The sequence below is a fragment of the Rhinatrema bivittatum genome, chromosome 5, assembly GCF_901001135.1.
Source record: "Rhinatrema bivittatum chromosome 5, aRhiBiv1.1, whole genome shotgun sequence".
NCBI classification, from domain to species: domain Eukaryota; kingdom Metazoa; phylum Chordata; class Amphibia; order Gymnophiona; family Rhinatrematidae; genus Rhinatrema; species Rhinatrema bivittatum.
Genome location: NC_042619.1, coordinates 29,221,303 through 29,234,019, shown reverse-complemented (window position 1 = coordinate 29,234,019; position 12,717 = coordinate 29,221,303). Strand labels below are relative to the sequence as shown.

The 12,717-nt window shown below is 45.7% G+C and overlaps 1 protein-coding gene across 4 annotated transcripts in view; it reads left to right on the top strand.

Moving 5' to 3' along the window:
- Positions 1–12,717, top strand: part of PAK1 (p21 (RAC1) activated kinase 1) — a 205,146-nt gene that overhangs the window by 185,325 nt on the left and 7,104 nt on the right. For all 4 annotated transcript variants that reach the window (XM_029602178.1, XM_029602181.1, XM_029602179.1 and 1 more), the window contains 4 exons: positions 7,068–7,185; positions 7,896–7,995; positions 8,385–8,581; positions 10,657–10,794. In XM_029602178.1, coding sequence (XP_029458038.1) covers positions 7,068–7,185; positions 7,896–7,995; positions 8,385–8,581; positions 10,657–10,794 — 553 coding nt within the window. The remainder of the gene's footprint in view (positions 1–7,067; positions 7,186–7,895; positions 7,996–8,384; positions 8,582–10,656; positions 10,795–12,717) is intronic.

Here is a 12,717-nt window from a genome sequence, read left to right as displayed (position 1 = left end):
CCACCGCTTGGAATTATCTGCAGCTCCTGGGAGTGATGGGCTCCACGATCGACATGGTGCCCTGGGCCTTTGCACACCTGCGTCCCCTGCAGGCGTCCCTGCTTTCTCGTTGGAAACCGGTCTCGCAGGAGTATCAAGTGATCCTGCCTCTCCCTCAGGCGGCTCGGGACAGCCTAAAGTGGTGGTTGGTTCCGGCTCACCTGGCTCGCGGCGTTTCGCTCGAAGTCCCCACTTGGGTGGTGGTGACCACGGACGCCAGTCTAGTGGGCTGGGGCGCCGTCTGCGATCGCAGCGCCACGCAGGGGCTATGGGCGCCGGAGGAGGCTCGGTGGTCGATCAACCGACTGGAGACCAGGGCGGTACGGCTAGCGCTCCGGCACTTCCTCCCTCTGGTTCGGAACAGGGAGGTGCGGATCCTTTCCGACAATGCGACCACCGTGGCCTACATCAATCGCCAGGGCGGAACGAGAAGCGAACACGTCTCCGCCGAAACCACGCTACTGATGGCATGGGCGGAACTACATCTCGTGCGGCTCGCGGCCTCTCACATAGCCGGGGTGGACAACATCCAGGCGGATTATCTCAGTCGGCAGCGCCTGGACCCCGGCGAGTGGTCACTATCCGACGCCGCGATGAAACTCCTAGTTCAACGCTGGGGGATGCCGCGGTTGGACCTGATGGCGACGGCGTCCAATACCAAGGCCCCGCGCTTCTTCAGTCGCAGAAGGGAGCGAGGCGCGGAGGGAGTGGATGCTCTGGCACTCCCGTGGCCAGAGGACCAATTGCTCTATGTCTTTCCTCCCTGGCCCCTTGTGGGCAGGGTCATTCGCAGGATAGAAAGTCACAGAGGCCTCGTGATTCTCGTGGCTCCCGAATGGGCCCGACGTCCCTGGTTCGCGGACCTACTCCTCCTGGCGGTGGATGGACCGATCCGGCTGGGTCACCTTCCCCGGCTCCTGCACCAGGGTCCTGTATTTTTCGACCAGGCAGAACTCTTTTGTCTTGCGGCATGGCTTTTGAGCGGCGGCGTCTCCGCCGCAGAGGCTACCCGGAGGCGGTGATCTCGACGATGCTTAAGGCCCGCAAGCCCTCCACGTCCGTGGCCTATGTTCGAGTGTGGAAGGTCTTCGAGGCCTGGTGTGCCGGTCGGGACGTCCGGCCCACGGAGGCGACGGTCACACTAATCCTTCAGTTCTTGCAGGACGGACTGGACAAAGGTCTCGCTTATAATTCTCTCCGCGTACAAGTGGCGGCTTTGAATATCTTAGTGCGGAACACGTCCTCGCTCCTGCTCCATCCGGACATCGCCCGGTTTCTGAAGGGGGTTCAACACGTCCGACCGCCGGTCAGGGACCCCTGCCCCTCGTGGAATCTTAATCTAGTACTTCGGGCACTGGCAGGTGCTCCATTCGAACCACTTCAAGGATCCACACTTAAAGACCTCACGATGAAGACAGTCTTTCTTCTAGCGATATGCTCCGCTCGGCGTATCTCGGAGCTTCAAGCGCTATCCTGCAGGGAGCCCTACCTGCGTATTTCGGATGCCGGGATTTCACTTCGCACGGTGCCAGCTTTCCTGCCAAAGGTGGTGTCGTCTTTTCACTTGAACCAGACGGTTGAGATCTCGGCCTTTTCTCCAGAGGATTCTCGGACGCTTCGCCATCTGGATGTGAAGCGAGTGCTCCTCCACTACTTAGAGGTTACCAATGCCTTCCGGGTATCCGATCATCTGTTTGTCCTCTGGTCGGGACCTAAGAAGGGTTCCGCCGCGTCGAAGACGACCATCGCCCGCTGGATTAAGGACGCCATCTCGGCGGCTTACATTGGTTCTGGACGAGACCCACCCAGGGGAGTTCGAGCCCACTCTACTCGCTCGCAAGCAGCATCCTGGGCTGAATCTCGTTCCGTGTCTCCGCAGGAGATCTGTCGGGCGGCGACTTGGAAGTCGCTGCATACCTTTGCCAGGCATTATCGGTTGCACCTGGCGCCTTCGGGATCCGGTCTCTTTGGGGATCAGGTCCTCCGAGCAGGGCTTTCAGGGGCCCACCCGGTTTAGGGAAGCTTGGGTACATCCCACCGTCTGGACTGATCCTGGTACGTACAGGGAAAAGAAAATTATTCCTTACCTGCTAATTTTCGTTCCTGTAGTACCATGGATCAGTCCAGACGCCCACCACGCTGGGATCTCAAGCTCCTGCTCGGGTTTTCGTCTGTATGGCTGTCTTGTTGGCTGCCTTTTCTTTCTTTCTTCCGCTAAGTTTCTTTCGGGGTTACAACTCCTCACAAGTTGACTGTTCCGACCTGAGTTGCAGGTCGTCTCGGTTATCGTTCTTGATGGTTTATTTACGTCAGGTTTCTTGATCCACCTTGTTCCTTACATTGCTATTTTCAGCTTTGTTATCCATGATACTGAGCTCCAGCAGAGGGTGCGCTAGCATATGAGGTGCCACTCTCGAGCTCTGTTCTGACTCCATCTGCTGGACGGGGGACATAACCCACCGTCTGGACTGATCCATGGTACTACAGGAACGAAAATTAGCAGGTAAGGAATAATTTTCTTTTGCAACTGTCTCTTTTTTTGAGATGTGATCAGAATTGCACACAATACGCAAGGTGCGGTCTCACCATGGAGCGATAGAGGCATTGACATTCTCCATTTTATTCACTATCCCTTTCCTAATTCCTAACTTTTGTTTGCTTTTTTTGATTGCTGTATGCAGCATATTGAGCCAAGAATTTCAATGTGTTATCCACTATGATGCCTAGATCTTTTTCCTGGGTGGTAGCTCCTAATATGGAACCTAACATCGTGTAGCTACAGCAAGGGTTATTTTTCCCTATATGCATCACCTTACACTTGTCCACATTAAATTTCATCTGCTATTTGGATGCCCAGATTTCCAGTCTCACAAGGACCTCCTGCAATTTATTTAACTACTCTGAATAATTTTGTGTCTGCAGATTTGATCACCTCACTCGTCGCGCCCCTTTCCAGATCATTTATAAATATATCGAAAAGCACCGGTCCAAGTACAGATCCCTGAGGCACTCCACTGTTTACCTTTCTCCACTGAAAAAAAACTGACCATTTAATCCTACTCTGTTTCCTACTCTCTAACTTTCTGCTGCATGTAAATACACAACCTGCGCTAGGACATGGAGATTCACGTTTTGGTGGGACAACAAATGGTACTTTCACTGAAGAAACTCATCAGAGACATGGAAGTATTCTGTGTACTACCTTCTAAGGTCCCTAACAAAGGCTGGTTCACTAAGGTCACAGGTGTAAGGGGTAAGAACATAAGAACATGCCATACTGGGTCAGACCAAGGGTCCATCAAGTCCAGCATCCTGTTTCCAACAGTGGCCAATCCAGGCCATAAGAACCTGGCAAGTACCCAAAAACTGTCTATTCCATGTTACCGTTGCTAATGGCAGTGGCTATTTTCTAAGTCAACTTAATTAATAGCAGGTAATGGACTTCTACTCCAAGAACTTATCCAATCCTTTTTTAAACCCAGCTATACTAACTGCACTAACCACATCCTCTGGCAATGAATTCCAGAGTTTAATTGTGCGTTGAGTAAAAAAGAACTTTCTACGATTAGTTTTAAATTTAGTTTTCATCAGCCTCTTGCAAGGCATCTGTATAAAGAATACCTTCTAATACCATGTTATTTATTGTTCTTATATGTTTTTTCCTATATATTAAGTTGTTACTTAAAAGTTCTTCGTTTATATGTAATGCTACCAAGCAAGTTTAATTGTTCTCTGTAAACCGATTTGATTTGCATACAATGTAAGAAGATCGGTATATAAAAAACTGTAAATAAATAAATAAATAGATGTGCCCCATGCTAACTTCATGGAATGCCCCCTAGTCCTTCTATTATCCAAAAGAGTAAATAACCGATTCACATCTACCCGTTCTAGACCTCTCATGATTTTAAACACCTCTATCATATCCCCCCTCAGCCGTCTCTTCTCCAAGCTGAAAAGTCCTAACCTCTTTAGTCTTTCCTCATAGGGGAGCTGATGGTCCTATATCTATACTAGAACAGTACAAAATATCCCAAAGTGGTGCATTCTGAAGTATGGAAAATTGCCAGCTTGTTTTATTTAAAAATGGAGGGTAGGAGACCAAATCTTTGAATGTATTCCTTTATAAGGTGCCCAATATCCCCATTCACCATGCTAGATCTTGTTTTTTTGCCCTCCTGCTGTCTTTTCAGAGGCCGGCAATGATCTGGTCCCTGTTACTTAAATAAGTGATAGGCGTAGTTAAAATAATAGCTGTAATAGCTTACACTTGAATCTAATTGCTTTGGGTCACAAGTTAACTACCACTTTATAAATGTATTTTTACTTAATGGCATCAGTCTTCAAAGCAAATGGACTCATTGCTTTTTGTATGCCAGAGACCTTTATTATCTAATTAGAGAAACTGCATTCTTGCATGACTTACTCCTCCATTCTCCCAGACAGTCTGTTCTGTCCCCCTTAATCCTCTCCTCGGTTAACAAAGCTCTCTTGTGTTTGGCCGTCATTCGGATGTGCAGATGGCACCTAACATTTTGCAAAGTGAACAGTGGTGCTATTGGTACCACCGTAGCCTGTCTTGGCCCTCTCACCTCTTGCTATTCCTTGCCAGAAATATGATGTGGATTCCTGAAGTTTCCCCCGTCTCTTAAGACAGCAATTCTTGGGTTTTTGTACTCGGGCTAACACACTTGGCAGTGTATGGTGATTGCTGCCGTAACTACGTGTGCCCTCTTTTTGAAAACCATTTTTCATTCTTTTAAAAGAAAAGTATGACTCATCTGGTTACAGAAATACTTCATTTCTTTGTAACAAGTGAACTAGATTCCTCAGCCTAAAAATACTTGATCACAGTTGAGTTATTGATTTATATCTCGCGTTTTCCAGAAAACAATTCAGCTCGGTCAATCACAATCTTACAAATAGAATAAAACTTAAACTACACTGCCTTGTGGGGGTCTATTGTACAGATTTGAGGACAACTGATGTAGGGTGACCATATAGCTCCATGTCCAGGGGGGGGCAAGCTGAGCTGTTTCTAGTTTTATCTTCTTGCATGCATTGCAGTGTAGCTCTGATTTCCCTAAGGCACGCAGGACTGTATTACCATGCATGCAGTGGGGTGAAATGAGGACGGCCCCTGGGCATCATCCTCTGTATAGTGCAGCTTGCCTACAAATGTACAAACTGTGAGCCCGATCTACTAAACCTTTTTCTCATTGACACAATGGGGAAACTGCCTAGGGAGGGCAATTTTGAAAGCAGGGCAAAATGCCCTACATGCGTCAGTTTTGGTTTTTTAAATGTTGCGCACCCTCTAGGCATGTGAAATGACCCGGGTACTTTTACCCACACTGTCCGGAGGCGATCCGAAGGGTTTGTTTCAGTCAGGGGAGGAACTTTTATCATGTTGATTGATTTGAAAATGCAAAGTTATTTCCCTTTTAAATCATTCCGTGCACAAATACTGCACCTACTTTGTACCCACAGCAAGAACTGAAGCCAAACTACTTGTGTAATTTTGCTTTGATTATTGGTGCAAACACCGTGGGTACAGAAATACCTGCGGTATTTGCATCAATGTGAGCAGTTTAATTAGTACTCTCTCCCCCCCTAGTTCCGTATGCATTGAAATTCATTCTGGCCACCCAAGAAGCTCCTGTCATACCTCCTTATTGGTCTCAAATTACAAGAACAAGGCCCTGCGTTCCATCTGATTCACTTTTCTTCTGTACAAGTGTAGTCTATGGGTTTTCTTACAGACTAACAGTTCTTGAATCCTGCAACTGAGTATAAAAGGCTGTGCTGGCAGAGATGTTGCATTTGACGTTTTATTTTGTACTATCTTTTCCCCCCTTGACTCTTCAGCATTTCAGATGGTGTCTCGTGTGCAGGCCTTGCTTGGATCAGAGGTGTGCTGCTAGTGATGGCAGAGAACTGGAGGCATTTTTTACTATTAGAATGTAATACTAAATGAGCAATGTATACAGCACTGCTTAAGAGGAAGCAGATTGCATGTCAGTTCATGTTGAAAAGAAAATCATTAATGTCCAGTAGTAAGATACATGAAAATAATATAAGTCTTTTTTTTGTCTAGCAATTTCCTTCTGCTCTTAAGTTTTTAACTCAATTGGGACTGCAGAGACCCAACCTCTTGGGGTCTTCCCCACCCTGTTCACTAGCCCAGCTATTGATGTGATAGTCCTTCATGCAGGGGCCACAGACCACAACTCCCTCTGAACCCAGTACGTTAGGTGTTACTATTGAGCAATGGTTGGAGCTGAGAATAATCTAGTCTCTAAAAAGCATCTGGAAAGTAGCTGAGCGTGCATGACGGTTCGGCTGGTAACTGCTTTCAAATTTGTCCATCTGAGCATCATCTCCCCAAACCTCTGCTGTGGTTTTTGTTGTGCATGGGTTTTCATTGTGTGGTTTTTCTTCTCTCCGTTCTTGTCTCTAGTTGGGAATTTTGGCTCTCTTCAGAGTATTTTTCATTGTCTGTGCTCTGTATTGATCACATTAGGCCCTCTACAGTCTACACCACCGAACCACGTTGAGCTAGGCCTGTGGCCTGTTTTCCCTCCTTTGTGGGGGAGGTATTTCTGAAGAGTTTTTTCCTTCAATTTTTCTTTGATTATTTTCTACCCAAAGATGTTTATAAAGCAGGCCAGAAGTTTCAAGAGAGATCTCTCATGATCCTACAAGATGTCCATTGATAATGCATTGGCTCCAAATACTAATCAGTTCTGCTACTTTTCCCTTTAGTGCTTTTGGCTGTAGCAGAGATGTATAGTGCTGGGGCAAATTTTCTTTGCGGTGCAGTTTTTGTGGGATTTCTATTTTTGGGGACCGGAGGAACCCTTGTGGTAAACTTTCTGTGAAGGGTAGCCTCGTGGCTACTCTAGTAACAATCCAATATACCAGCTTGCTACTCGTTCCTGAAACTCAGTGCAAATAATTTACCATTAAAAAGTCTTAATTTTTTTACTTTTTTTTTTTTTTTTTTTACTGTTGTCTTTCCATTGCAGCTATCTTGTTGGAGACGAGCTGTGGGTAGTCATGGAGTATTTAGCAGGAGGATCTCTAACGGATGTTGTAACAGAAACCTGCATGGATGAAGGACAGATAGCAGCTGTGTGCCGAGAGGTGAGGTTACAGTGAATTGCACAATTTCTGTTCATTGGAGCTCAGAACTACCATTGCCTTGAAGGAAACTTAAAAAGCGTGATTGAGCTGTGATCTGCATCTATAGATATCTTGGGGGGGGGTAGGGGGGGTTGTTTGACTTTTAACTTTTGTTTTAAATCTGTACTGTCTTTTCTTACAGTTACTTTAAGAGTAAGCAGAGCAAGAGTTTCAGTTTCTTAAAAGAAAATCAGCAAAGTATTTGCATATGAACAATCGCTTTGTAAGTTTAGCTGAGGTTTAAAGATGCATCTTTTGGGATTAAACAAGCGATGCCCAAATCCCTGTAACCCTAAACTGCAAGAAGGGTGGTCTTAAGAAATACGTGTTTACTGGTAGTCAGATGAAGTGCACTGTGAAGGGTAATTTGTTCTGTAGCACCACGGGGCAAAAACTGCTGACCAAGAAGCTTCAGTATGATTGGTGCTGTGTGAGAATGAGAATTAAATGTCCAGAATTACATTAGCAATCATTTAAAAGAAAAGAAAAAGTAGGTGATCCATTTTCATCTGAACGTTTGACTATAAAACTATAGAGATCCTGTGGATGAAATCCAGTGTTCCCACTCACTAGGCTTTACAGAGATTCCTGCCCTGCTTGTACAATCAGTGCTGCTGAATTGTATTGATTTTTAATTTGAATTCCCAGTGTTTGGTTTTCTTCCCTGCCAGTGTCTTCAAGCATTGGAATTCCTTCACTCAAATCAAGTTATTCACAGAGACATCAAGAGTGACAACATTTTACTGGGAATGGACGGCTCAGTCAAACTGAGTATGTATAAACCAGGGAACCACTTAGATTTTTGTTTATTAGAAATGTTAATTTAGTGTAACTGATACTCACTGGTTAGGACGGACTGTCTGCCCTATCCAAGCTCATCTTTTGCTATTTATACCAGAACTTTCCATATGCATTCTGCATGGGTAGGACAGAAGCTGCCCATCTCAGGACGTTATGCTGGAAGGAAATAGGCTTTAGAAATGCTAAGTCGGAACTCATTCTAAAAGATTCTGCTGTGACACAGCACAATCTGCTTATGTTTATGGAAGCGGTCTGATGCAGCAGCCTAGCCTCTTCCCCTGTCCCTCTCTGTGCAGCTCATATGTTGTCATCTAGCTGCTAACGGTCATTATATTAATGCTTTTCCGTTTCATTTTCAGCTGATTTTGGTTTCTGTGCTCAGATCACCCCAGAGCAGAGTAAGCGCAGCACCATGGTGGGAACACCATACTGGATGGCTCCGGAAGTAGTGACCCGGAAAGCCTATGGGCCGAAAGTTGACATCTGGTCATTGGGAATCATGGCTATTGAAATGGTTGAGGGCGAGCCTCCATATTTAAATGAAAACCCTCTCAGAGTAAGCCTTTGTCTCAGTACTATTTGTTCATTACTCATCACGATTGTATCTGTGCCTAAAATTACTTAAATACCTTTATTTACTGAACCTGAAAGCACGTTTAGGCCCATATTCAGCAGTTCGAGTAGTAACGATATCCAGAAACCTTTGGCTGACTATTCAGTGGGACAAGTCTCCTGCTGAATGTGCGTGACTAAAGTTATTCGAGTTAAGTTGTTGGGATATCTTTAAATCTAACTGGTTATATTCTGAATATTTATTTTAAAATATTTTCTTACCCGTCCTTCCAAAGAAGGTTTGGAGCAGGTACAATAAAACATACACAATTGGTTCAAAATGAACAAAATGTAAATAATTACACATGAGAAAAATAATACAATAGAGCCATCATGCTACAGGCAAAAAGGCTGGACAAGATGAATCAATATTATACAAGAAAATCAAGTGAAAGCAAAAATATACAAGGCAATACAGACAAGAGGCTTTAGTCATGGTTGGGAAATGCTTTACTGAGCGAATGAGTGTGTAATAGTTTGTTAAATAGTTTGATGTCATGGGGCAGGGAATTGCAAAAGGTGGGAGACCCTGAATGGAGAAGGAGCGCTCCCTGGTGACGGTGAGGGAGGCAAAAGGAGTGGAAGGGATTTCTAAGAGCTGCTGACTGGATGAAAATTATTGGGTTAAGTTTACTTAGATACTTGAACCCTACCTGGCTATTCAGAATATAGTTAAATTAATTTATAAAAAAAAAAAAACCTTCCAGGCCAGTTTCCCTCACTCCCTCAATAAGTCAAAAGGATATCTGGGCATAGCACCTGATTTCCCTCCAACCCCTAAAAGGATGGAAATAAGTTGTGGGCTACAGCCACATGGGCTCCAAGACCCCTCCTAACCCCCACCCCCCTCCCCTGAAAGCACCAAGGCTGTAATTCCCATATAAACCACCGTGCAGTGCCCAGTGTTTCTTTGATAGCAGCAGTGGGAGGATTTGCTGGCTGCCGCTGGGAGAAGTGTAAATGTGCCATACTTCCAGCAGCTGTGGGGGCGGGGTTTGGTATCGCATGGCATTTACCATCATGGCCTGTAACATTTTCATTCTTTTACGGGTTGGTAGCAGGGGTTGGGCACTATGCCCCAATATGCTTTACTTATTTTGGGGTTTGAGGGGTTCGTCTGGTCTGTTGGCCCGGAAGGGGGTGGGGTGGGGTATGTGTGAGTTTTTTGGGGGTTTTTTTGTTTGTTTTTTTTACTTTATTGGCCATGTTCTGAATATAACCGGTTAAGGTTCAGGTTATTCAGGCACATGTACCTGGTTAACTTTAGGATAACTTGGGCCAGCCCCAGAATGCCCCTAAGTTATTCAGATACATTTTATCCAGCTTTCAATAACTAGAGAACTTCAGACTGGCGGGAAATGTAAACCCCTTTCAGTAGGGACCTTTCTGTGCCCAGGTCATCACATCACTGGTATAATTCTCTTCTTATTGGGTCTCTTACATAAGCATGGATGCTCGGGTGATAGTCTGCAGTTTTGTAAAGCAGTTCCTCCTGCAGCGGAGAGGGGTTGGAAGAACAGGCTGGGGACAAATTAAAAATAATTGCCATTTAAAGACTGAAGGGCATTAAAAGGTCTAAATACAAAGGACTGAAACGTTGGCGCACAGAGCCCTGCGAGGTCTGCACGAACATCCCTGCAAGAGGCCCCTAACGCCTCGTATTCGACACATCCCCCTACGGAGACCGTTCACCGCTTTCCAAACGCGTGCCCGGCCTTTACTCATCTCTTGTAATAGGAAAGAAAGAAACACACTTGACTCCTTTGGAGAGAGAATGGTTGGAATGCTTTTTTTTCTTTCAGCCCTTGTAGAAGACTTTGCTATTGAAGACAGGATTGGGGGTAATACATGGAGATGGGGAAGGAGAGGGTTGGGGCCTGAGACCATACTTAGTGGTGCTGTCGCTGCAACCTGAAGCTTGAGGTGATTCCTGTTTAAGGAAGCTGTTACATGAAGCTGGGGAAGGGTGGATGAGGGACAGAATGAAGCTTTGCCGTCTCTTTCCTGTTTTAAACCCAGGCCTTGTATCTCATCGCCACTAACGGCACGCCAGAGCTTCAGAACCCTGAAAAGCTTTCTTCTGCATTTCGGGACTTCCTCAACTGCTGCCTTGAAATGGATGTGGAGAAGAGGGGCTCTGCTAAAGATCTGCTCCAGGTGAGTTTCCTGCCTTTCTTAAGGAAGGTTGGAATATAATTAAAGCTCTGGGAACACAGTGGTGCATTGGGGACTGGGCCATCATTCAGCCAGATTGGCAGATTACATTTTCCTGGTGGCTTAAGCCTGAAACGCACAACCACATATTGGCTGTGCCAGTTGTCTGAATCTGACCCACATGAGTTTATGTCCTTGTCTGCTTCCTAATGCAAGCAATTCTCTTCCAGGATTGCTTTCAACTAGAGAAGGCTTGACTGCAAACCGTAAAGCTATTTGAAAACAAAATGTAAAAAGAAGCAAACATATTTTGCTGACATATGATACTCTAGCTTTTAGAGGAGGTGCTTAATTTTCCCAAATATACGTTAAAGTAGTTTTTCACAAGAGAGGATGTTGAGGTGGGTGGGGGGTGTTTGGCTAGTTAGGGCTCATTTACTGTTGTGAGTTTGTGTCCTGTTTTGAGGGTGCGTTTCGCAGATTTCATGGACAGGCAATAGACTCCTTTGATTCAAAGTGCCACACTTTTTATTCTCCATAGAAACATGTTGGCAGGCAGACAATCTTGGCCCATCCAGTCTACCCCACCATCCAAATAATTTAGCATTATAATTCTCATCCCTTCCTCAGAGATCCCCTGTATTTATCCCATGCTTTCTTGAATTCAGATACTGTTTTTTGTCTCCACTGGGACGCTGTCCACCCATCCATCATCCTTTCTGTAAAGAAATATTTCCTAAGATTACTCCTGAGTCCATCCCCTTTCAACCTCATTTCATGACCTCTCGTTCTAGCGCCTCCTATGCATGGAAATCTTTGAGATATTTGAATGTCTCTCTCATATCTCCCCTATCTCTCCTTTCCTCTAGGGTGTACATGTTTAGATCTTTGTCTATCCCCATATGCTTTAGAACGAAGACCACTGATCATTATAGTAGCCCCCTCTGGACTGCCTCCATCCTGTTGATATCCTTCTGAAGGTACGAACTCCAGAACGGTGCACAGTAATCCAAGTGAGGTCTCACCAGGGACCTATACAGGGGCAATATCATCTCTCTCTTTTCTGCTGACCATTCCTCTCCCTAGGCAGCCAAGCATCTTTCTGGCTTTTACCATCACTTTATTCACCTGTTTGGCCACCTTAACATCAGATACAATTACCCCCAGATCCCGCTCTTCCTTTGTGTTTAGAAGAATTTCACCTCTAATACTGTACCTTTACCTTGAGTTTTTGCAACCTAAATGCATTACTCTGCATTTTTTTAGCATTAACTCTTAGCTGCCAGACCTTAGACCATTCCTTGAGCTTCGCTAGAGATCCCGCCTCATGTTTTCCACCCTGTTACAGACTTGGTATCATTGGCAAAAAGACAACCCTTTTTAGATAACCCCATCCATATATCACAAAAATGTTGCTTGGTCAGTTACAAAATACTTATCTAATGTTCCTGAACATACCCAGATCAGTCCAGACCAGTGGGTTGTGCATCCCTACCAGCAGATGGAGTCAGAGAGCAAACCTTTGGGCACTGCTACATATACGAGTGCCACCTGCCGTCCCTCAGTACTGCTCTGACTCCAGCAGATGGTAGATAGTTGGTAGGCTAGCTCCCTGAAGTGTTAGGCACCGTTGTGGGCCATCCCTCAGTGGAAGCCGGGCGACTGGGGGGTTAGAGACCCCTGACTGAAGCTTCATCCACAATAGGCCGGTGATAGCCAGGGGCTCCTGGCTCCCTCACACACTCCTCTAAGGCTGAGTCCATAAGGTTAAAAAAAAAACCAAAAACGAATGGTTTTCTTCGGACTGAGATAAGGAGTCTGCGCTGAGGACGGGCCTTGTCCGCTTGCCGGCAGGCTGGTGGGATTTGAGCAGCTGGTCTTCCCGCACAGTTTTGTTGGCAGGCGGGGCTCCGGATGCTTTGACGG